The following is a 24,343-nucleotide window of genomic DNA, read 5'->3' as shown; positions in this document are numbered from 1 at the left end:
TGTCATGTATCCGATCCATCTAAGTGTGCTTTCTTTCTCATTTTTACTGGTACTTACAAAAGCACATACATTTTTATCATCTGCAAATATTGATTTTTACTTTTTTCTTTGACAATGTCATTTTATTATCGGAAACATCTAGCACCATCTTAAGCGGTGCAATACACAACGGAAGACAGTCCTTGGTTTTTTCATATTTTACTAATTATGAGGCAACAGGTGAGATAGCATTTTATTCCCATTTTGCAGATATGGAAGATAAGGGCGGTGGGGCACACAGCTGGGGAACTCGCCCCAATCCCATTTCGCATTTGAGCCCAGGCAGCCTGGCCCTGCTGGATGAAAAGTCCCATCCCAGAGAAGAAACACAATGAACGGCCTCGCCGTGCGCCCACGAGGAGAGGCCTCTGGGACACGCCGCCCGCAGGGCGCGGCGGCTGGGCCCGGCTTCCCGCACCGGGGCGCTGTCGGCCCGTGGTGCGGGGTTCGAGCTGCGGGCGGGGAGTCCACGTGGGCTCGCGGCGGACACCAGGTGTCACCTGGCCGTGGCGTCCGGCGCGGCGTGGGCGTCCGGGGGCGCGGCGTGGAGGAGCGCGCGGGATGGGGCGTGGGCGCTGGGAGCGCCGGGCGGAGCCTTCACAAGTGGCCGGGCGGACGGACGAGGCGGGCGATGGCCCCGCGGCCGGGACGCGCACAAGGACCATGCAGGGCAACGGCAGCGCGCTGCCCAACTCATCGCAGCCCGTGCCCGGCGGGGACGGCGCGCGGCCGCAGCCCTCGTGGCTGGCGTCCGCCCTGGCCTGCGTCCTCATCTTCACCATCGTGGTGGACATCCTGGGCAACCTCCTGGTCATCCTGTCGGTGTATCGGAACAAGAAGCTCAGGAACGCAGGTAGGGCCCGCGCCGCCTCCCCTGGGCCAGCGCTCCGGACGCAGCGCCTCTCCGCGGGCAGCCAGCCTTCCCCAAGCACTTGGTTCTTTTTCCTAAACACTGCGGACTTGGAGTTGTTTTTATTATCAGAGAGGACTCTTCTCCAGCCTACCCATTGAAAGTGCCTTTTCATCAGACACGGAGTCACAGCCCCTAAGAGGTGGGACACTCCACCAGAGTCGGGTTCTCTTTCCTATGGGGACACCCCAGTCTGGTTGTCCCGTCTGAGGTTTATTAGATTGAGAAGCATCAGGTCCAGGCTGCAGAAAGTTCCTCAAGCAGCCTCTGCAACGAACTGATCAATTGCTTGGTCTTACATGTGATTTAGTTTTCCTAACATTGTTAAAATATGGAAACATACACGCTGGCAAAATGATGGAGCAGCCGCCGTGGTTTTGTTGTTCGGAGTAGTCTGTAGTTACGAGCCTACAGTGGAAAAAGACGCTCCTAAACATGCTGTGTCCGGCAGGCCGCAGCTCCTCCAAGTAAACAAGTTGACACTTTAAAAACGGAAGTTGTTGTGTTAGAGTAGGCAGGTAGCCAGGTGTGAGCAGGAAAGAGTACACTTACATATAATATGCAGCTACTGATAATTTTGTGCTTGAGTTAAACTTGCTTTTTCCTCCGAGCAATGCATTGAACTGGTTTGTTCTGGTGGCAACCTGTGGACAGTTTGTTCTTAGGATACTGGATGTTCAGACCTCTAAGTGTTGATTAGATGCTTGGTTCTCTGAAGAAACTAGTTTTTTATTTGGAGGCACTTTTGGGAGAAGGGGTGGGGAAGGAAACGTGCACTTACATGTCTGCCAAGATCAATATTTTCGTTTTAACCTCTTGGTTAAGAAAAGCTCTAATTTTGCTTAGCTCCTTTTGGGGAGGCTCACCCCTGCCCTGCCTCCCCCACCCGACCCCCAGTAATGCTTTTACAGTTTGTAGTTTGAGAATTAGTTAGTTAAGCACCTAGTAATATGAATTGAGTTTGAGTCAGTAAACTGAATAAGCTCACTTCGTAGGTGATTGATATAAACTGGAGGAATTCTGCCTTCGAGAAGAGGCTCTTTCTTTCCTAGCAATAAAAACGACTTTCTTTGGACCAAACACGTTGTGAGCACTGGGTTAACTGAATCCTAGTGCAGCCTTGTGGTGTGGTGCCGTTGTTAACTCACCTTACAGAGGATAAACTGGGGCTGCCGATTGTTCACAGGGACTGTAAGTGTGAGCAGAGCTGGCCTCCAGAGCTCGCCCCGCTTCCTTGCTGTCACCACCTGCAGCATTTGGGAAGTTTGAATCCTGCAGAACCTTTAAAAAGTGTTCACGGCTGGGCGCAGTGGCTCACGCCTGTAATCCCAGCATTTTGGGAGGCCGAGGTGGGTGGATCACCTGAGGTCAGGAGTTCGAGACCAGCTGGCCAACATGGTGAAACTCCGTCTCTACTAAAAATACAAAAAATTAGCTGAATGTGGTGACCCACGGCTGTAATCCCAACTACTTGGAAGCCTGAGGCAGGAGAATCGCTTGAACCCGGGAGGCAGAAGTTGCAGTGAGCAGAGATCGTGCCATTGCACTCCAGCCTGGGCAACAAGAGTGAAACTCCATCTCAAAAAAATAAAATAAAAAGTAAAAAATGTTCACGCCTGAACAATTTTACTTCTTGTGTTTTCTGAAGAAGAACTTAAGAACTTAAGAACTCCTTACACACACTTTGTATTTTATTTGCTAAGGCATGCTCTTAAGAGGATATTCCTGTAGCTGCCTGGGAGACCCTTAGTGAGCTTTAATCCGCACAGCTTTAGAAGTTTCATATTTTTATAATAGGGATTTTTTGTTTATATGTGCAGTTCAAGCCATTTGAGGATTTCTGGAATGGATGGTAATTTGAAACAGTGATAAGGATAGCTGATTCAAATATAAGTTTTAGTATGCTTATTAAAAGTTTTGATGATTTTCAGACCTCTCATTTCAGCTAAATTAATTTTGTTGGCTTTAAGGATGAAATGTTGGGAAGAAGAGAATGGAAGAAATGAGAATGTGAAGGCATCTAGGCTTTGAACCATCACTTTCCTTTGGAAAGCTGTATAATTGCGGTGATTTATGCCACCTTACTCTCCTCAAGGGACTGTGTTGACATTTGACTTTCCAGGGAATAAATTAAAAATGGCTAACAACCTGCATGGCGGGAACACGGGACAGCCACAGCCGAGGCAGGCTGCAAACAACCACTGGCATCTGTGGTACCAACAGAATATTCGCTCTACTGTTGTCCACAATTTGATACTAGAAGTGATGCTACCATGTCATATCTTCTGAGTAAATTTGGTAGCATAATGGACGATTCCTGCAATGGAACGCTGGGATTAGATCCTGGCTGTGCACCTTCTGATTTCAGAAATCAGTGAAGCTAAATACCAAACTTCATTTTCCACATTTGTCGAATTGCAGATAATACCTAACCTTTTAGCCTCATAAGAGTGTTGCAATGACTGTAGTGAAATTGTGCGTATGAGAATACTTTGAAGAGTAATACTGTGTTGGCTTGTTTGTTTTCTGGGTACACCTAACAAGGGTGTGCTCTGTTTGTTGGAAATCATTGTGCTATAGACCTATGATTCGTGCACTTTTCTATATGTACATTATACTTAAATAAAACTTATTTTACAAAATATCAGGCAAGAATACAATACTATCTTGCCTATTCAAAATTCAATTATCTGGCAATCTAACTGAGGTAGAATACAGCCAATAAATGGAAATTAGCAAAAATGACAGGCTCTGACCTACAGCGGATTTGTTCTAACTTAGAGTGCCACGAAACTGTGATGCTGGTGTCTAGGTCCCTGTAGACTATGAGCAGGAAATTAGGGGAAGATCGACACATTTAAAGAAATAGCACATAATAGCAAGCAGTATGGGTTGAAATAGACTCATTAAATGCAGATCTGAGAAACAGAACAAGCACAACCTTTTGTGCTTACATTGTGAAGATGTAAATAACCCTGCTCACCATTCACTGCTCCTGAAAGCAGCACAGTGTAGTAACATATTTATTATCATCACCTGATTCATCAATGAGAGGTGTCATCATGAGTGGTGTGTTCTACTTAAGAAGACAGGGATATAATACATTTTAGAAAGATACCTGTCAAAAGCAGCTTATCATTATTATTATTATTTAATCTGTGTGCACAGTAGGGTAAACTTGTCAGTATATGTTTTAAAAAATCGTTTCCCAGAATGGCTCTATGGCTGGATGGCTGACACTGTGCTAAGCCGCTCTTGCACTTGTTTCTTTCAGGTCTCTATAGAATGTTATATTTATCTATTCTGCATTACCACTCAGAGAGGATGCATAGAGTATGGAGCGAATGTGGACTTTGGGCCTCAGATATCTGGTTCAAATCTTGGATGTACCGTGGCTGTTTTAAGATGCCACTTATCTTACAGCGATACTAGAAGGATAAATTTAGATTCTGCCCATCAGTCCACCTACCTACCCATCCACCCACCTATACATCCAACCACCCATTCATCCATCCACCCACCCATCGTCCATCCATCCATCTATCTATCCATCCATCCACCTACCTACCCACCTACCTATCATTTTGAGGTACAAATAATAGTATTATGATGTTAATACCAGTATGCATCTGGTGATTAGTTCTTTTTAGATTGTTTTTATTTTTTAAGTGTTCATTTATTTTTAAGTGTATGTTTTAAAAATACAAGTAGACAATATGAACTGGAAAATAGTGAAGTCAGCCAGAAATGGAAGGTGTAGAATCGAATTCCCATTTGTGACATTATGCAAAACACACAAAATCTCCATTGTCGGAGTTTTCCCTTTTGTAACAACCATTATCTCTCTGCAGCAAGAAGGCCTGAGATTTAAATACTGATTATTTTGATATTCAGCTGTTCTCTAATTTTAAGTGAATCAACTCTAGAAGCTACAGTAACTTCCTTGGGCAAGCATGCTACCATTAAAAAACCTACGACGTAACTTGTACTGTACAGACTTGGAAAATGATTTCAAGCTAACCCCACTTCATGCAATCTCCAAGCCGAGAGGTTTCTTGTTGGCGCTGCTGTAGTTTCCCTCCTGTTGCTTTCCACAATATTTGAAATTACTGATTCAAGGCAATTTTTTACTTTAGAGACATTTTATTGATTTTTCCCCCTTGTATTCTTAGCTGTTGTTCAGATTTCTATGACTTTCTATCCTGGTTTGTATAGTACATTGTTACGGAACCCTAAGTTTTTACAAATATGTCAAAGTAATTCCCAGAATCCCCTGTAAATCTTATGACAGTAGTTTCAGACTCTCAAATACATGATTGAATTTGGGTCTGATCTTTGGTTCCTCCAGCTATTCATTTCGTAAGAATGTATTTCTGGCAGGAATTTTCAGTGTTAAATTAATCACAGATAAGATAGAGTTTACTTTTGCTGGCTTTCAGCATCATTTTTCTCTTGGCAATTTTAGGAGTTAACCTAGGATAAAATAGTCCTAGATTAAACCTCCTTCTATTAGCATTTACTGCCATTTGATGGTTCTGTTTTAAAAATATCTACACTGAAAAGTATCATGCCTTGGAAATCACTTTAAATCTCCACAGAGTCTTTGGAGCTCGCTCTGCCCATTGTTCCTTAGCACCTTTTAAAAATAATCACCAGAATAACCGAAGTGAATGGTAAGATCTTTACAAGGTGGCTTGAGCTTTCCCTTTTTTTCTAAGTATTTGTAAGTTGCCTCGCTGACAGAAATACCCTTTCTTTTAAAAAGGAAACTCACATACTCCTTTAGAGTTTTCTAGTACCAAAGAGGCAATTAGTGGATTGTTGTTAAAGAAGCGTTTATGCATGCACAGAACTCTGCACAGTATCATTGGTGCCATCTCTGCCTCTTCATGAAGATGATCAGCAGCCTCACTTCTGCCCCTCTCAAATAATCAAGGTGACCAGAAACCTGAGAGCTGTATGTGATATCTCTGTGATTTTTAGTGCAACTAAATAATGCTGCAGATAAATAAACTGCTGGATTCTCTGGATGAAGTGCTCAAACACTTGTCTTTCTACAGAGCTGTACACTTTCGGCAATCCCATTGAAGGAATCAGTCTCAGAAGAAGAGACAGGAAAGAAAATGCATTTGCATGGTGCTGAATATTATTCAGGTTAATGGAGGTGAATTTGAGTTGTTAAGCATACGGTTTAAAAGCGTGCTCACTTGCTTTGATACTGAGTAGTTTTGGTGCTTATTGAATTGAACATTTATCTGGATAAATACTGCATTCCTACAGTATAAGGCAGAATGTAAATGGTTGGTAAATTTTTGAGGGTTTGTCAAAATTCAAGGTCCTGTGCTAAGCTTGGGTCAAACGTGTCTCCTACTTTCAAAGAGATTACTTTCTATCAAGGCACTTTAGAAATGTGTGTTCTTTTTATTTTCAAACAAAGATAAGACATGGAGTACAAAGGTATGAAAATAGGAGCATATTTATATAGCAGAAAACTTTTTCAAGAGAAATGCAAAAGTGGTTGGTAGATGGTAGCTGGAGCTTAAAGCAATCATGAGAATTTTTTAAAGTTGTTATCTTAGGAGGAGAGAACAACGTAATAACTGGGAGATGTGAAAACTAGTTCACATGTGAAATAGCAGCAGATTGAGACAGAATTAGTGAGAGAATTTCAAAGAAACTGATCAGTGATAGAGACACGGCATAACTATTAGTGAAGAATACACTGGCTTCAGGTCTTTTGAAGAAACGCCTGCTGGAGAACTAGCCTGCTAACTTACATTTATACTTGTTTCTTCACATAGTTATTAAGTGGTGGATTATAAAAATGTGTAATCAGTAATTAGTATTTCCTCTTTGATGATTTTCTGAACATGTTTAGGAATATAAAACTCTTATGATCTTTGAAGGGATAATGTGCTTTCATCCTTCATGCATTCATTCCCTCCTTCTTTATTTAAATACTTGCTGGATGCCTCCTCTGTCCGTCTATAGGCACTTAGGACACAATTTTGTTTCAAGAGAAAATTCTGGTTCACTCATTTTTATTTTAAGATGCAGTTTAAATTGCAATTTTTACTTTTAAGATTTTTTTGCCAGTTAGTTTTCATTCCATTTTTTCCTTTTATTATTTACTTATCTTTTTAGCTCTTTTCATTGTTCCCTCTGAATTTGGAATACTTCCAACTGTTCTTATTTGTGTATATGTCTGTGTAGGTGTCATATAGTCTTTTACCATGTACTTTTTTTAAAAGATGGTTTTACATATATAATATATATATATATATCTTTATAGACTAAGCATTCCTTATCTATGGAAGATTAGTGCTATTATAGGTCATTTTTTTTGGGATATGTCCCTCTGAAGCACATGGCCTCTGGAACCAGATGCCTGGAGTAAAACCCGGGCTCTGCCATCCCATGCGTGTGACGTAGGGCAAGTGACCTAATTTGTTCAGTTTCCTCACTTGTTAATTTGGGACAATACTAATATTGTAAGGACTAAATGGCTTGCTGTATACTTAAAGTGCATTATGAATTAAATATAACATTCCCAGCAGCAGAATAAATTCCTTTTGTTAGTATTCTTGGTGTAGAGTTCTGATGTGTAAACATATTTTTATTTTTAAGGCAGAATGCAATATTTCACACTTACAGATCTTTAAATACTCTGTAAGTATATAAAAATAGAGTCAAAGTTTTAACTTTTGAAAAATTACTTTTATGAGAGTATTATTTTATACTTTTGTAGTGTTAACTTATTTTCCTCTCATTGATTTAACTTTCACATATAAATAGGGTTCTATTATGATTATACCATTTTTAATAAAACTCTCTTTTGGATTTAGCAATTTAGAGTTATTATTTAGTGCAGTTAATCTGTTTATTTACGATGGGGTTTTCACTGAGTCCTTCAAGGTTTGGAAAAGTGCCTAAGGGAAAAAAGACTCCTACCCTAAAGAGAGTTCATACAGTTTTTTTTTTTTTTGATTGCCTGTTAATGTCGCTGAAGGATTATGATTTTGTTTTTGTTAAAGTTTCATCCTAAATTCTCTAAGACGAATAAAGGTACAGTATCAGTAATTCGTCTTCCATTTAAGCGTGAAAGGCTGAACCAGTCAGGCTGTACTGTGGATGTTTTACAAGTTACAAATGCCTCACTAAACCACCCTTCACAGAAGACAGTAACTGGGCGTAGAAAATGAGCAGGATTATTTGCAGGATGTTACACCTTTAACACTGACTGAAATCCAAATGGGGACAAGCAGGAATGTGTATGATTTCTTAAAGACACCTCAGGTGCCCTTGGTCTCTCGTATTGTGTATACAGTGTATATGCAATACAGTGTACAATGTAAAGTGTACAGTGTACAATACTGTGTAAAATAGAAAGCAGCGCCAAGGTCTACTAATTTTCTCTACAGAAGCAGTCAATGGTCAACTTAGAGACCAGATGGGGAACTGGAGACAGAGTGGGATAGAGAGAGAGAGGGATGAGCCAGGAGGACACGTGGAGTCCAGGAGGCAACGGAGCCCTGAGGTGCTCAGATGGAACAGGGTGTTCAAACAACAGCAAGTACCGTGAACCAGGTGTGGGAGGATGGTGTGTCCCAGGAACAGGGTGTGATGGGTACAGCATGTCCCAGGAACAGGGTGTGAGGAGGGCAGTGTGTCCCATGAACAGGGTGTGGTGTGGATAGTGTGTCCCATGAACAGGGTGTGGTGTGGACAGTGTGTCCCATGAACAGGGTGTGGTGTGGACAGTGTGTCCCATGAACAGGGTGTGAGGCGGACGGGGTGTCCCACGAACAGGGTGTGGTATGGACAGTGTGTCCCATGAACAGGCTGTGAGGGGGACAGTGTGTCCCATGAACACTGTGTGAGGCAGATGATGTGTCTCATGAACGGGGTTTGAGGAGGACGGTGTGTCCTTTGAACAGGGTGTGAGGTGTATGATGTGTCCCATGAACAGGGTGTGGTGTGGATGGCATGTCACATGAACAGGGAGCGAGGTGACTGGTGTGTTGTATGAACAGGGCGCAAGGTGAGCAGAGTGTCTCATGAATGGGGTGTGATGCGGACGACATGTGCCATGAATGGGGTGTGATGCGGACGACATGTGCCATGAATGGGGTGTGATGCGGATGGCATGTCACATGGAAAGCGTATTATAGTTTGGAGAGTTTAAGGAGTTAAAGGTTGGGAGAAGGAGTCACCAAGAATGTCACTGAATACTGCGGGGCTATTTAAGCCTGGGTATTGCGGGGTGATGAGCTGTCATGTGTGCTGTGGACAGCCGTGTGTGGAAGGTGGGGGGGAGCAGTGAGGCTGATGGCAGGAGGGGCGGGGGGTGAGAGGAGGCTTATTGGCTATGGAGAGACCCCTGTTCCACTGCAGGGATCAGGGAGGATCCTCCCTAGCCAGGACTGTGTGCCAGGGAGGAAACTTCCCTGAAGCAAGACGTGTGGTTTCCATCACAGGGGAACAGAAATAAGACATGAGTGAATAATCCTGCAAAGGAAGATGGGCCACACGCCCTCAAATCCTCGCCACGGCCCTAAGCAGCTTGATTTATTCCATATTAAGAGACTGAGGCTGTGGGAAGCTGTGACTTACCTGAGGTCACGTTAGCAAGTGGCATAGCTAGGACCTGAATCTGGCTTTTGTTTTTACACTCATGGTGCACACTGCCTCTAGTAATCTGAAAAGACACATTTCTAAGGTATAGTCTCTTTACATTTAAGAATCTAAAACATTGACTGTGTGCTTCGATGCCTCGAAGTAAAGCCCTTCCCTTTCCTTTGTACTGCCGGAGTATATTCCCTACACACCTGCAGTAGCTCAGGTTTCCCTTGTCATACAGGTAACATGTATGCATGTGGAATTTTAAAAAATACAAACCAAGTTTGTAAACAGTTCTTTATTACTGGTCTTTGTGATGCTTAAGCTCAGGCACACTCAGTTTCTTTTAGTCTTCATGAAGAGTACTACTCAGGGGGCCTCTAATCTTGCTTTCCACTTGGTTAAAGTCCAGGCTGAAATGAAAGAAGGAGTGAATATTGACCTGCTGGGAAACCAGCATCTTAGTGGATACGAGCAGAAGAGCAAGTAATTTCTGCTTTTCTGAGGGAGTAGTTCAGAGGCCAAAGGGTGCGTTAATTCGATCAGCAAATTATTTCTGAGCACCTATTATGTGCCAGGCTCTGTGCTCACCGTGAGAATGTGAAGGTTCACGTCCACAGTGAGGACCTGAGTCTCAGAGGAGACAAACTGCTGTGCGAATGTGTGTGTTTTCATGTTGCCTTGATATTGGAAGCAGATGCACACGTAGTGAGGATGGAAGTATGGAAGAGCAGTGCTGGGAGGCAGCTACAGTCTGTAACTCCTACCCAGTATGGTTGGTTTGTGTCTGTAAGACACCATAGTAAGTAGCTCCTTTTTTCTATCTAGAAGCCAGTGACCTCTTTAGGAAACCACCCAACCTCATCATAGAGCTGAAAGTCTATTTCAGGTTTGCTAGAAACAGAACCTGAGACAGAGGCTTGGTACTCATGCTTTGCTGAGGGAGCACTCTCAGGGGGAGCTTGTAAGAAACAGAGCAGAGCAGATCAGGGCAGGGGAAAGGGTCAGGGAGGGATGGGGTCTCAGGGAAAGCTGAGACTTGGCCTCATCCGTAAGTTGGGGCCTCTGGGCATAAATCCAGCGGAGTTGCCATTACTTGAGGCAAAGGGACTGGTCATTTGTACTCCATTCAGTGGCTCTTTGATCAGTGAAGGTAGACTCTAGGGAAGGATGTAGTCCTTGCCAAATGAAGGCGCCCAGAACTCACAGACACTTTGGGGAGAAATGCGCCAGCAGCGTCTACGACAACACCTGTGAAAGACAGAGGATGAGCAGAAGCTGCCTGGAGCCCAGGCTTGCTGTGGTAATGGGCCCTGCTAACCCACACGCAGAAGGAAATAGTGTCTGCAGGGTTAATCATTGCACAGATTTGGAGATTATCAAATGAGGAAAAAGATGGCTAGAGCTGTAGAAACAGAAGTTTTTCAGAAATACACATTTTCATTGTTCATGAAAACTTCAGACACAGGGTCCAAACTTTGCACAGTGTCAGATAGGTTGATAGATTTCTCTGTAATTCACAAAAAAGCAAAGTGATGCAGAAGTATTCATTCAAATGCAAATCAGCCTGAGGATTGCAGTGTGGGATTTCTAAAAAAGAGCAGAAATGACTGATAAAAGGTAAGAGTCTGGCTCAGGATAGAAAGTTCCTGTAGATTTACTTAGTTAAGACTTTCACTAGTTAATAATGGCATATCTAGCATAAAAAAGCATTACACAAATGGCTGCTGCAGGCCGGGCATGGTGGCTCACGCCTGTAATCCCAGTACTTTGGGAGGCCGAGGTGGGTGGATCATGAGGTCAAGAGATTGAGACTATCCTGGCCAATATGGTGAAACCCCATCTCAACTAAAAATACAAAAATTAGCTGGGCATGGTGGCGTGCACCTGTAGTCCCAGCTACTCAGGAGGCTGAGGCAGGAGAATTGCTTGAACCCAGTGGGGGTGGGGGACGGTGGAGGTTGCAGTGAGCCAAGATCGCACCACTGCATTCCAGCCTGGCGACAGAGCCAGACTCCATCGCAAGAAGAAAAAATGAAAAAAATAGCTGCTGCTTCATTTCCACCTTCCAAATCTTATACAAAATTCTTTTGTGGATGAGGCTATCCTATAATTATGCAGAAAACAGAATTCTAGGGAGCATAGTTCCAATTTAGCTAAGTTGACACAATACTAATTCAACACAGTCCACCCCTTGGCAACTTGGGTTCTATCTATATCTATTAACCATATTTAACTTCAAAATAAAGGAAACATCAAAATTATGCTTCCCTTGTAAAATTGAAAATACATTAACCCTCTTTGTAAAAGAAAGTACAGTCTCTTTATCCAACTTTACATGATTTTTATTGTTCTAGTTGAGTCACATTCCCCATTTGATATCCTATAACTTAAATTCTGAGATACAAGGTTCACTAACACATCTTATATGAGATGGTAGGGGAATAGCAGAGGGAAAGAGACACAAAGTTATTACTATATTCACAAATTGTTCATGGTAAAGCAAGCAGGAAATACTCATAATTATTTTAGCCCTCATTTCTGCTGTTGGCCAGGTGGCCGTAGTGGGTATTTGGAACTACCATTCCCTCCTCACTTCCTCTGCCCTCTGGCTCTTTGCATGTTCTGGTGGCTGAAGCCTTCATTCCTAACACTCTGGGACACTGGCATTCCTGCCTGTATTGGGTTATTTTGGTTTCCCATTGGCTTCAATCCTAGGGCATGGGAGTACTGAGGCACTCTAGGGATTTCTGGCATGTCAGATCTATACTTCCTTGCTCCTATTGTGTAATAATAACCCAGTTTCCCCTTGATAATCAGGACTAAACACGCTAAGCACAGTAACCCCCCTCTTTGTCCATTGATTCACTAGAATGAGGCGCCCCAAATAGCAGGTGGCACTCTCAACCTCCAGTTTTTTGGTTTTCTTTTTTTTGAGACAGGATCTTGCTCTGTCACCTGAGGTGGAGTTCAGTGGTGCCATCATGGCTCCCTGCAGCCTTGAACTCTTAGGCTCAAGTGATTCTTCCACCTTAGCCTCCCGAGTAACTGGGAATACAGATATGCACCTGCATGCCTGGCTAATTTATTTTTTGTAGAGATGGAGTTTCACCATGTTGCTCAGGCAGGTCTTGAACCCCTGGGCTCAAGTGATCCACTCACTCCAGCCTCCCAAAGTGCCAGGATCTGTGCCTAGCCTCAATTTCCAGTTTAATGAAACCAATGGGGTGTCTCCTGGTGGAAGCATTGCTCCCTTGGGAACTAAGACTTTAGACCAACAGAACCTAAAGTTTCAGAGAAAGGAAGCAAACATTTTGCTAGGGTATTACCAGGGTAATTTGAGAGGATGAGCTGCCATTTTCACCCTTGATTTTCTGATCCATGAATCCTGGCCATGGGATGAACAACATTCTATGTTAATCACTGATTTCGAGCAGGTGCCACATGATAGGGATCTGTACCCTAGGCTCACCCACCTGGTGCTGAAACTGAACCTTCAAAAGCCATTCCACCAATCTGTCAGGTCAGCTGTTTTGAGATGGGAAACCTGGTAAGGGCAGTGAATTCCCAGGACATGGCCCCATTGCTATACTTCATTTTCTGTCAGAGGAATTCCTTAGTCAAAAGCAACGCCATGAGGAATACCATCATAGTGGAGAATGCATCCTGTACGTCCGTGGATGTTAGGTTGCTGGAAGATTTAAGGGCCTGAAAAGGTAGGAAAGGCAAATCCATATTCAGAGTATGCCTCTGTTCCAGCCAGAACAAACCACTGCTCCTTTTGATGATGGAAGTGGTATGTAATCCACCTACCAGCAGTGTTTGGCTGATTTTCCCAGGGAACGGTGCTCCGCTGGTGTTATCTCCACTCTTGGCAGGCTGGACATTCAGCAGTGCAGCAGTGGTTGCATCCAGATCAGTTTTCATGAGGAGTAATCTGTTGCTGAGCTCATGAATAACTTCTAGCCTTGCTGCCATGACAACTTTGTGAGCCCATTGGTCAAGGACTGGTGGCCAAAGACAGATTAACTGATATACACAGGTTGCATCATCAAGACACAAATACCTTCACACCGAGTGTCCATCCTGAGAGGTCTGTGTGCTACGTCTTCTCCAGAGCCCCGTAACCGGTGTTCTAATTACGTTTCTTCCAAATCCTTGCCCGTCATCAAGACACAAATACCTTCACACCGAGTGTCCATCCTGAGAGGTCTGTGTGCTACGTCTTCTCCAGAGCCCCGTAACCGGTGTTCTAATTACGTTTCTTCCAAATCCTTGCCCGTCATCAAGACACAAATACTTTCACACCGAGTGTCCATCCTGAGAGGTCTGTGTGCTACATCTTCTCCAGAGCACCGTAACCGGTGTTCTAATTACGTTTCTTCCAAATCCTTGCCCATCATCAAGACACAAATACCTTCACACCGAGTGTCCATCCTGAGAGGTCTGTGTGCTATGTCTTCTCCAGAGCTCCGTAACCGGTGTTCTAATTACGTTTCTTCCAAATCCTTGCCCGTCATCAAGACACAAATACCTTCACACCGAGTGTCCATCCTGAGAGGTCTGTGTGCTACATCTTCTCCAGAGCCCCGTAACCGGTGTTCTAATTACGTTTCTTCCAAATCCTTGCCCGTCTGGCTCAGTGCTCCCTAACCTTTTTGGTAAGAGGAAGACAAATTTCATGGAAGACAATTTTTCCACAGGACGGGGTGGGGGAATGGTTTCGGGATGAAACTGTCCCACCTCAAACCATCAGGCATTAGTTAGATTCTCATAACGAGTGTGCAGCCTAGATCCCTCACTCGGAGTTCACGATAGGGTTCACACTCCTATGAGAATGTAATACCGCCGTGAGCTAACAGGAGGGGGAGCTTAGGTGGTAATGCTTGCTCACATGCCGCTCACTTCCTGCTGTGCAGCCTGGTTCCTAACAGGTCACGGACCCGGTCTGTGGCTAATGGTCAGCTAGATCGGTGGCTAATGGTCAGCTCGATCAGGCGTCTCCAACCTGATCGAGCTGACCATTAGCCACTGCCCATGAATCTAGCTGACCATTAGCCACTGCCCATTAATCAGTGCAGATCTGAACCTGTGGCCCTCTCTCCTTCCAGGAAAAATGAACAACCAGTTAGAAGCGCTGCTCAAAGTTCTGTTTCCTGGGAGGGTCTTCCTCTATGCTTGTTTTTCAGGGCTGTACTGAATTGGGTCTGTAGTGCTGCAACCATCCAATTTCAGGTAGGTAGTGTCAGTAGGTCATGAAAAGCCATGTGGAAACCAGGCAAGAAGGTTTTTTTCTTTCTTATTCAGCTGGTCAGGGGCACGTCCTCATGAGGCCATAGGAGCATGCTGAGGGAATGGAGGCAGGGTGGTGGGAATGTGGGCTGTGGCCTCTGAGCCACTTGCTCTTGCATCTTCCCTGTGCCTTCAGGAGCTGCTGGAGCCAGATCTTGGATGTACGGCTTCTGTTTGATGCTGTGATGGGCAACTTTATGATTTGGTAGGTCAGACAGCAGCACCTGGTCCTTGAGACAGCTTTCAGATCACATGGTCACTTGGGAGTCTATGTTCAAGCATTCAGACTCTACTAAGGCCAAGTAGGAAGTAAAAAACGGTATCTGCAAAGGAGAGCACAGATTTGCTGCAAAGTACTAAGGATCTGTGTTATGAGTCATCTGAATGTGCCTGCTAGGGCCTCCTTACAGCCTTCCTATTAACATGCAGTGGTCCCTCCATATCCATGGGTTCCACATCTGGGGATTCAACCAATCATGGATTGAAAATACAGTATTTGAGGGATGTGGAACTCAAAGATATAGACGGCCAACTTCACATATTCACAGGTTCTGCAGGGCCAACTGTGGGACTTGAGCATTGATGTGGTTTGGCTGTGTCCCCACCCAAATCTCATTTTGAATTACCATGTGTTGTCAGAGACCTGGCGGGAGGTAATTGAATCATGGGGGCAGGTCTTTCCCATGCTGTTCTCGAGATAGTGAATAAGTCTCACAAGATCTGATGGTTCTATAAGGGGGAGTTTCCCTGCACAAGCTCTCTCTTTGCCTGCTGCCATCCATGTAAGATGTGACTTGCTCCTCTTTGCCTTCCACCATGATTGTGAGGCTTCCCCAGCCACGTGGAACTGTAAGTCCATTAAGCCTCTTTCTTTTCTAATTGCCCAGTCTCAAGTATGTCTTTATCAGCAGCATGAGAATGGACTAATACAAGCATCCATGAATTTGGGTGTCTATGGAGATCCTGGAGTCAGTCCTTGCTGGTACCAAGGGACAACCCTATAAACAATTCAAGCCCCATTGGTGTCTTAGTCTGTTCCTGCTGCTATAACAATATAGCCTGGGAAGTTGCAAATAACTGAAATGTGTTTCTCATAGTTCTGGAGGCTGGGAAGCCCAAAATCAAGGCACTGGCAGATTTGGAGTCTGGTGAGGGTTGCTGTCTGCTTCCAGGATGGTGCCTTCTTGCTGTGTCTTCTGGAGCAGATGAATGCTGAGTCCTCACATGGTGGAGGGATGAACAACTCCCTGGCACCTCTTTTATAAAGGCACTAATCTTATCTGTAAGGGCTCCACCCTCATGATTTAATCACTTCCTAAAGGCCTCACCTCTCAATACTATCGCATTGGCGATTAAGTGTCAACACATAAATTTTGGCGGAGACACATTTAGACCATAGCCATTGGATCAGATGGATCAGGTGGCTGAGCAGCCTTCAGGGCCTTGTTCTGGGCTCCAGTCAACACTGACAGCTTTCTGAGTCACTCAGGAAATGGGTTGGTTTAGTACGTCCAACCCTTTGTATGGTTGGTATATTTTGTTTTTCATCTTAGTGGTTGGAGGGTGATGCAATGACATTGTTTTCACCTTGGAAGGTGAATACAGGTGGTCTTTTTTTTTTTCTTTTTTTTATGGAGTCTTGCTCTGTTGCCAGGCTGGAGTACAGTGGCACGATCTCAGCTCACTGCAACCTCCGCCTCCTGGGTTCAAGCGATTCTCCTGCCTCAGCCTCCCTAGTAGCTGAGACTACAGGTGCGCACCACCATGCCCAGCTAATTTTTGTATTTTTAGTAGAGATGGGGTTTCACCATGTTGGCCAGGATGGTCTTGATCTCGTGACCTCATGATCCCCTGCCTCGGCCTCCCAAAGTGCTGGGATTACAGGCATGAGCCACTGCATCTGGCTCAGATGGTCTTTTAAGGAATTGTTTTGCCCCTGCAGGCCATGACCACCAGTGTCCCTTAACTACTGGAAATAGAGTTTCTAATACTTTAAATCTAGTCCTATTACAGAATCAACTGCAGGTAACCCAAAACCAATACAGAGAAACCCTCCTGAAGGTTCTCCTTGGTCCACTTCCAGAACCAAATTCTGTATCAGTCTGGGTTCAATCAATCCAAGAAGCAAAATTGCTAGAGCAGTTGTGTGACCTGATTAAATAGCGTATTTGAGGTTTTCGCTTCTGTGTCTGGTGCTGCTGTCTAAAGTCCACAGAGTTAAGAAGGAGTTAACATCCCTTGGATGTTAGGAGGGGACACAGGGGAAGCTAGAACCTGGGAGGAAGGACTGGAGCTCTGGAGGATGGTCGAAACTCAAGCCAGGAGGAGGTGAGCAGGAGCTGGAGAAGCTGTGAGCACACTGCCGCTGCCCACCCCCTGCAGGACAGCAGATGAGACTCGGAGTGCCGAGCTTGCAGTGGCGTCTGGCACTTGACACAGACGTTCTGAGCGCAGAGAGCAAGCTACTGCTGCACTTCTGCCTTCAAAATCTCACGCAATTGCCTCTTGTGGGGAACACTAACCCGGAGCGGTGCAAGGAAAAGTCTTTTCAGCTTCGCGAAGTTGACACAATATAAACCCACTGTGCATCGATTAACCCTCGGCCAGGTACTGTTCAAGGTGAAGGGAGAAGATGTCTAAGACAGGCAGTGTCCTCACCGAGGTGATAGCTGGGGCTGTGGGAGATGGGGAGAAGTAGAGACATAATCACGATAAACAGAAAAGCAACGTCGCGTTGCTGTGTCATTCCCAGAACGGACTCACGGGCCTAGTTCTGAGGAAGGCACTCCCGGCAATCTGACATTTTAGTTGTCTGTTACCTTATTTTATTCATATCTATGCCATATTTCACTTCCAATTTAAGGTTTTATTCCTGGGAACAAATATTGACTGTGCATTTTATTGTTGGTGCCTTTAATCACCGCGAGGCTGATCGCTGTTCGTCTTGTTGCCAGCATACTGACTTAGGTGTTTTCCTCCCCCATCTTCTCTTTAGAATGTTCTAGTTCTAATACACTTCTTTAGAATTGTGCCTGGAGAGGCTGTAAGCCAGGATGTAGCCACAGGGCCCAGTTTCTGAGTCTCGTATCTGTAGGAGCACAGGAGCTTTCTCAGGGAAATAACATTGAACAACACTCACCAGTTCGTAGCATTGGTATAATCCTGACTCTTTCACTAAGTAGTCATACAACTTGATCCAATTTAACTCTATATTTTTGTTTTCTCATCTTTAAAAAGTAGGAATTATCCAGGGAGGTCATTAACCCATCTCTCAATTTTAACATCCTATGATTCTATGATTCTGCCACAGTAAGGATTGGAACTATATTCAACAGAAAAGAAATTCTTACCCATGAACAGACATTATTTTACATTTCAGAATGCATTATTACGCTTGTTGTATACAGTCCTGGATATCTGTAAAAATGGGTAGATTGTCCATATGTCTGGAGTTACATAGATTTCAGAATGGAATAGATGAACTTATAATGTGTATAATTATAATTAGATGATTTAATTACTCTTATCTGGTGAAGTTCATAAAAGAAAAAAGGAAATTCCCTTTTTCCTTCTCCCCCAGACACCACACACCCCCCATGCACACGTGAACACCTGTGCTAAAGCTTTATGTGAGCTACCTGACAGCCGCACCTGTGTGGAGTCTGTGGCTTAATTAATTTTCACCAAGCATTTGTAAAATGGGATTAATTCAAAGAATTAAACTAATGATCTAATTAATGTAATTGCTTGAATTGTAATGCAACGTAATCACTATAAAATAAATGAAGCAGGGTATTCGAGCCATGAAAGACATTTATGACATCATTTGTGATTTCATTTTTGAGCCTTTTAAAAATAAATCCATATTAGGCCAGTTTGTCATCATGACACTCTGGGTACAAATGTGCTGTTACAATGACAGTGTAATTTGGAACAGAATTTCACATATTATAGATACTTTTAAAGCATTAAACATTTTGAGCTAATAATTTATTAAAATATGCCTCTTAGGAATTTAAATGTTTCAACACTAATTGAAAGTGATCTGTGGGAAAATAAATTTGCTTTTGTAACTTTAATTTGGACGAATACAACCAATTTTTAAAGAATTTGCTTTTATGACAATTTATCTGAAATTCCTAAATAAATGGCACAAATTTTACCTTTCTTTCATCATGACTGCTATGGGCTGTTTCATTTCAAATATTGGGAAGTGACAGTTTAATGAACTCATTGAGTGTATGAGCAAAAGTCACTGTATTTATTGGGTGTGGTCTAGGACCCAAATATGAGGAAAGGTATTCACAAGGGCCACCGTCTGGAGACGCAGGGAAGCCTGGCCTACAGGTCAATAGTATAGAAGGCGAAATCTTCTGTCCCTCCACCTGGGGCTCCCTCCATCCCTGTCTAGCGCACCCCTTTCCTCACTGCTTCTGGTTCTGTGCGTGCTCTGGTGCTGCTGCTTACTCTAGTGTAATTTTCTTTTTCTTTTTTGAGACAGAGTTTTGCTCTTGTTCCCCAGGCTGGAGTGCAATGGCGCGATCTCTGCTCACTGCAACCTCTGCTTCCTGGGTTCAAGCAATTCTCCTGGCTCAGCCTCCCAAGTAGCTGGGATTACAGGCGCCCGCCACCGTGCCCGGTGAATTTTTGTATTTTTAATAGAGACGGGGTGTCACCATGTTGGCCAGGCTGGTCCTGAACTCCTGACTTCAGGTGATCCACCCACCTTGGCCTCCCAAAGTGTTGGGATTACAGGCCTGAGCCACTGCGCCCAGCCACTCTAGTGTAATCTTTTTGGCTTTTCCTGTCTCTCAATTCCTGTTTCCCCAGCACCAAATATATGCATTTAATATGTAAACTGAATTGAATTTATCGTAATTTAATCTGAGTAAAAAGCAGTATAAAGTGGTTTAAGACCCTTCAAAGGAGGAAGCTCTTACCTCTAGGTGGGCGAATGAGCAAAGGCTTCTGGCATTTCTGTTTGACATAGACTTGGGAGAACGGGCAGGATTTAGAAAGTTGATGTGAGGAGCCACTCGAGGCAGAAGGAATAGTAAGAAACAAAGGCAGAAGAGCTGCAAAAGAAAAAAACTATATTTGCAGAACATCTCATAAAATTTGACTAACATAGCTGGGAGCAATGGCTCACACCTGCCATCCCAGCACTTTGGGAGGCTGAGGTGGGTGGATGGCTGGAGCCCAGGAGTTCGAGAGCAGCCTGGACAAAATGGCAAAACCCCGTCTCTACAAAAATACAAAAACCAGCTGGGTGTGGTGGTGTGCACCTGTGGTCCCTGCTACTTGGGAGGCTGAGGTAGGAGGATTGCTTGAGCCCTGGAGGCGGAGGTTGCAGTGAGCCAAGATCAGACCATTGCACTCCAGACTGGGTGACAGAACAAGACTCTGTCTCAAAAAAATAAAAATTAAAAAGTGACTAGAGTTTTTTTTCTGTAATTAAATATGTGTTGTTATATTAATTGAGAAAATTAACAGACTATTTAGGGTTTAAGTTTTGTAACATAAGTTCTTCATAAAATCTAAGAGAATTTCTGCATTTTCCTTTGGTTCAAGGTGAGGGAGTTGTAGAATAAGAACATTTCTATGGTGTAAGACACGGTGCATGGCGCTCACCACAGATAGTCTCATCTCATGCTCACCACAGCCCTAAGAGGAAGATGCTCATTAGCCCATCATCTAGGGGAGGAGGCAGATGCTTGGGGAGATCAAGTAACTTGCCCCGGTTGGACAGTTAGTAAGGAGTGAAGCCATGTTCTCATCCAGATGGCTGACGACAGAGCACTCTTGCCCTTAACTCCCTGTCTATGGGATCAGCAAGAACAGAAGCTAGAGGCCCCTTGAGAGCTGCTGAAGGACTACAGAGGGAATGAAGACTTGAACTTAAGGAAGTTGTGGCTGGCTTGACATCATATGAGGTTTCTCAGGTGATGTAGAAGGCTCCAGAACAACAGATGCAGTGCAAGTATTCTGATCTCAGGACTTTTTAAGAGATGAGAAACCGAACGGTTTGAAAGACAGCAGTTTTGAACACGGAACAGGCCCTGTTCTGGGGAGGTGGGAATGTGTGAACAGTGGATTTGATATGTCAGGAGCGGCAGTGGACTGGCTTCCTGTGAAATGGCCTCCACTTCATTTGCAGTGCAGCCGCAGCTGTGACGTCAGGTCATCAGAGCTGCAGAAGCAGCTCCTTCTTTAACAATTGTAACAGAAAACCCACTGTGAACTGGTATTCACTGTATTTTCTAAACGATTCTCTTTCAGGAAACATCTTTGTGGTGAGCTTAGCGGTGGCAGACCTGGTGGTGGCCATTTATCCATACCCATTGGTGCTGATGTCAATATTTAACAATGGGTGGAACCTGGGCTATCTGCACTGCCAAATCAGTGGGTTCCTGATGGGCCTGAGCGTCATCGGCTCCATATTCAACATCACCGGCATTGCCATCAATCGCTACTGCTACATCTGTCACAGTCTCAAGTACGACAAACTGTACAGCAGCAAGAACTCCCTCTGCTACGTGCTCCTCATATGGCTCCTGACGCTGGCGGCGGTCCTGCCCAATCTCCGAGCAGGGACTCTCCAGTACGACCCGAGGATCTACTCGTGCACCTTCGCACAGTCCGTCAGCTCCGCCTACACCATCGCCGTGGTGGTTTTCCACTTCCTCGTCCCCATGATCATAGTCATCTTCTGTTACCTGAGAATATGGATCCTGGTTCTCCAGGTCAGACAGAGGGTGAAACCTGACCGCAAACCCAAACTGAAACCACAGGACTTCAGGAATTTTGTCACCATGTTTGTGGTTTTTGTCCTTTTTGCCATTTGCTGGGCTCCTCTGAACTTCATTGGCCTGGCCGTGGCCTCTGACCCCGCCAGCATGGTGCCTAGGATCCCAGAGTGGCTGTTTGTGGCGAGTTACTACATGGCGTATTTCAACAGCTGCCTCAATGCCATTATATACGGGCTACTGAACCAAAATTTCAGGAAGGAATACAGGAGAATTATAGTCTCGCTCTGTACAGCCAGGATGTTCTTTGTGGACAGCTCTAACGACGTGGCCGATAGGGTTAAATGCAAACCGTCTCCACTGATGACCAACAATAATGTAGTAAAGGTGGACTCCGTTTAAAAAAGCACCGCATTCCAGGTGAGATGGACACGCTGAGCAAGGCCTCGCTCTTGACAGATGTCTGGAAAAGCAGAGTGGTGGAGGAAACTTCCAACTTTTACCTGGCTGCTGCCATAGTTTCTGAGCTAATGTGCTGTCAGCGTTATAAACACCTCCAATTCTGCTAGTCAAGAGAAGTACAGAATGTATGGAGAGTTACATGTTAACTGAGGCATGTGGTTCAGGGCTGGGGTGAGAGTAAGCTCCTGAATATGCATTCGGGGGAAGGAGTGTGCAAACTTTTATTGTAAATGAGTGCCACAAAAGGGGCAATTGCATTCTTCTTCACTTTTTGAAGATTTCTAGCAGAAAAGTGAATAGACAATTTTATTTATAAATGAGCAAATGGAACAATTTTTTTTTTCTGTAAACGGAACAAACAATGAAAGTGGGGTGAGTGCCTCTTATTACAGAGGGAAAGGCTGAACATAAATCAGTTAATGGCTCATCAACAGTCACAACCACAACCAACACCACAAACCTTTCAGTTGGCAGAGTTAGCATTGGGTAGCTATACTCATGGTCATAAATGTTTGCTGCTCTATATTACAAGTTGTGCATGCAACCAGATAAAGAACTAAATTATAGGCTGGGCACAGTGGCTCACACCTGTAATCTCAGCACTTTGGGAGGCTGAGGCAGGCAGATCAACTGAGCTCAGGAGTTCGAGACCACCCTGGGCAACATGATGAAATCCTATCTCTAACAAAATACAAAAAACTAGCTGGGCATGGTGGCACACGCCTGTAATCCCAGCTACTCAGGAGACTGAGGCAGGAGAATCCCTTGAGCCCCGGAGGCAGAGGTTGTGGTGAGCCGAGATTGCGCCAGTACACTCCAACTTGGGCTACAGAATGGAGACTCTGCCTCAAAAAAAAAAAAACAAAAAAAACTAAATTATATTACAGAGCTCTTATTCAGATGTCAATTACCCTGGGACTTTAAAGCAGCAGTTATATATAAAATTTTATTTAACTTTATTAGACATTTGGCTTATTATTGTGTCACTGGGCAGCTGTTTTGAACTGATCTCTGTTAATTCATTAATTTATCGAATGAGCTCAGTTAAAAATGACAAAGGATCAAGTTGCTGTAGACTTTTTGATACGGTGCTGAATGTGTTCTAGATTGACACTTTAGTTGTGCAAGTAAATAACAGAAACCAGATAGCTTTTCTTTTATAGATACTGCAAAACAATATTCTTCAATAATTCATTTTAGAATTTCACTGCCCTAATAGTACTAAAAGTCTGAGAGAGAAAAAATGCATCACAAAACTATGGTTTCAAAAACTTTGGCAGGATTTTACCCCAAATGGCTATTGGAGACTACTGTGAGGTATGTTGTATCAAGTGTTTTGCTACAGATGATAACCATGTTTTCTTGTATTTTAAAAGTCTGTAGCAAAGCTGTCACATACTAGAATAAATTGCTGATTTGCAACTATATACATGAGACAAAAAGTTATCTGCATATATTTGCTAATGATTCTTTTCATTAAGCATATTTAGAAAACACCAAATTATGTTTGTCATTGTTGGGGTGTGTGTGTGTGTGTGTGTGTGTGTGTAAGTTGTCTCCAAAACTTTGCCCAAGTCATTTATGTGTAAAAGTTCTTAGTTCTTATCAAAATCACATTTAAATAGTAAAGATAATATTTAGGCCAGTGTTCCAAATTTCAGATAACTGAAAGTTAAAAAATCAACCATGTTCAACTGAGTGCTTTTTACAGTTTATTTTACACTCTTTTCTTGATGCTTGGTATGAATTACTATGTTGCTAAGTGTACACAGTATGATTCCTTTGTTCTTTATGGAATTTTATGTCTTTATTTCTGTATTGTACTATATTTGAATTGTATGTCAGCAAACACAGTGAATAGAAAACTGTGCCCTTTAAAAAATTGCCAAGAGTAGCTCACCTGAAAATCAAGTATGTAACTTTAAAATATTGAAATGATTTTTCACTACCATCAGATAGAATATTGCCAACGAAACAGCTACTCATAAAGATCAAATTAAAGTACCCAGGTTTCCCCTACTAGAATCCCTGTGTAGAAGTCTCATAATCACTCGAGGTGTTTTCTCCGGTTCCTTACTGAGATATCAATAAGTAGAGCATCCTTAGCTCTGTGTTTTTTTCCTCTTGAAAAACTCAGATATGTAATCAGTTGTGCTTGATATTTTCAGTGTAGAAATTATTTTGTAGTCTGTTTGGAAGATTAACTCTTTCAAGACCATTAGATTAGGACTTACCAAAAGACTGTTGCATAGTACTAATGGGCACCTGGGTAGTA

At 43.6% G+C, this 24,343-nt stretch overlaps 1 protein-coding gene across 1 annotated transcript; it reads left to right on the top strand.

The window, feature by feature from the left end:
- Nucleotides 1-500: 500 nt before the first annotated feature.
- MTNR1A (melatonin receptor 1A) lies at nucleotides 501-22,975 on the top strand. The gene is made up of 2 exons (XM_054484239.2): nucleotides 501-892; nucleotides 21,140-22,975. The coding sequence occupies exons 1-2, from the start codon at nucleotides 601-603 to the stop codon at nucleotides 22,006-22,008; spliced, it is 1,161 nt and encodes a 386-aa protein (XP_054340214.1). The 5' UTR covers nucleotides 501-600; the 3' UTR covers nucleotides 22,009-22,975.
- Nucleotides 22,976-24,343: the final 1,368 nt, after the last annotated feature.

Source organism: Pongo pygmaeus, chromosome 3 (genome assembly GCF_028885625.2).
Source record: "Pongo pygmaeus isolate AG05252 chromosome 3, NHGRI_mPonPyg2-v2.0_pri, whole genome shotgun sequence".
Taxonomy (NCBI): domain Eukaryota; kingdom Metazoa; phylum Chordata; class Mammalia; order Primates; family Hominidae; genus Pongo; species Pongo pygmaeus.
Note: the sequence above shows the minus strand (reverse complement) of the source record. Positions and strands in the feature narration are given on the sequence as shown.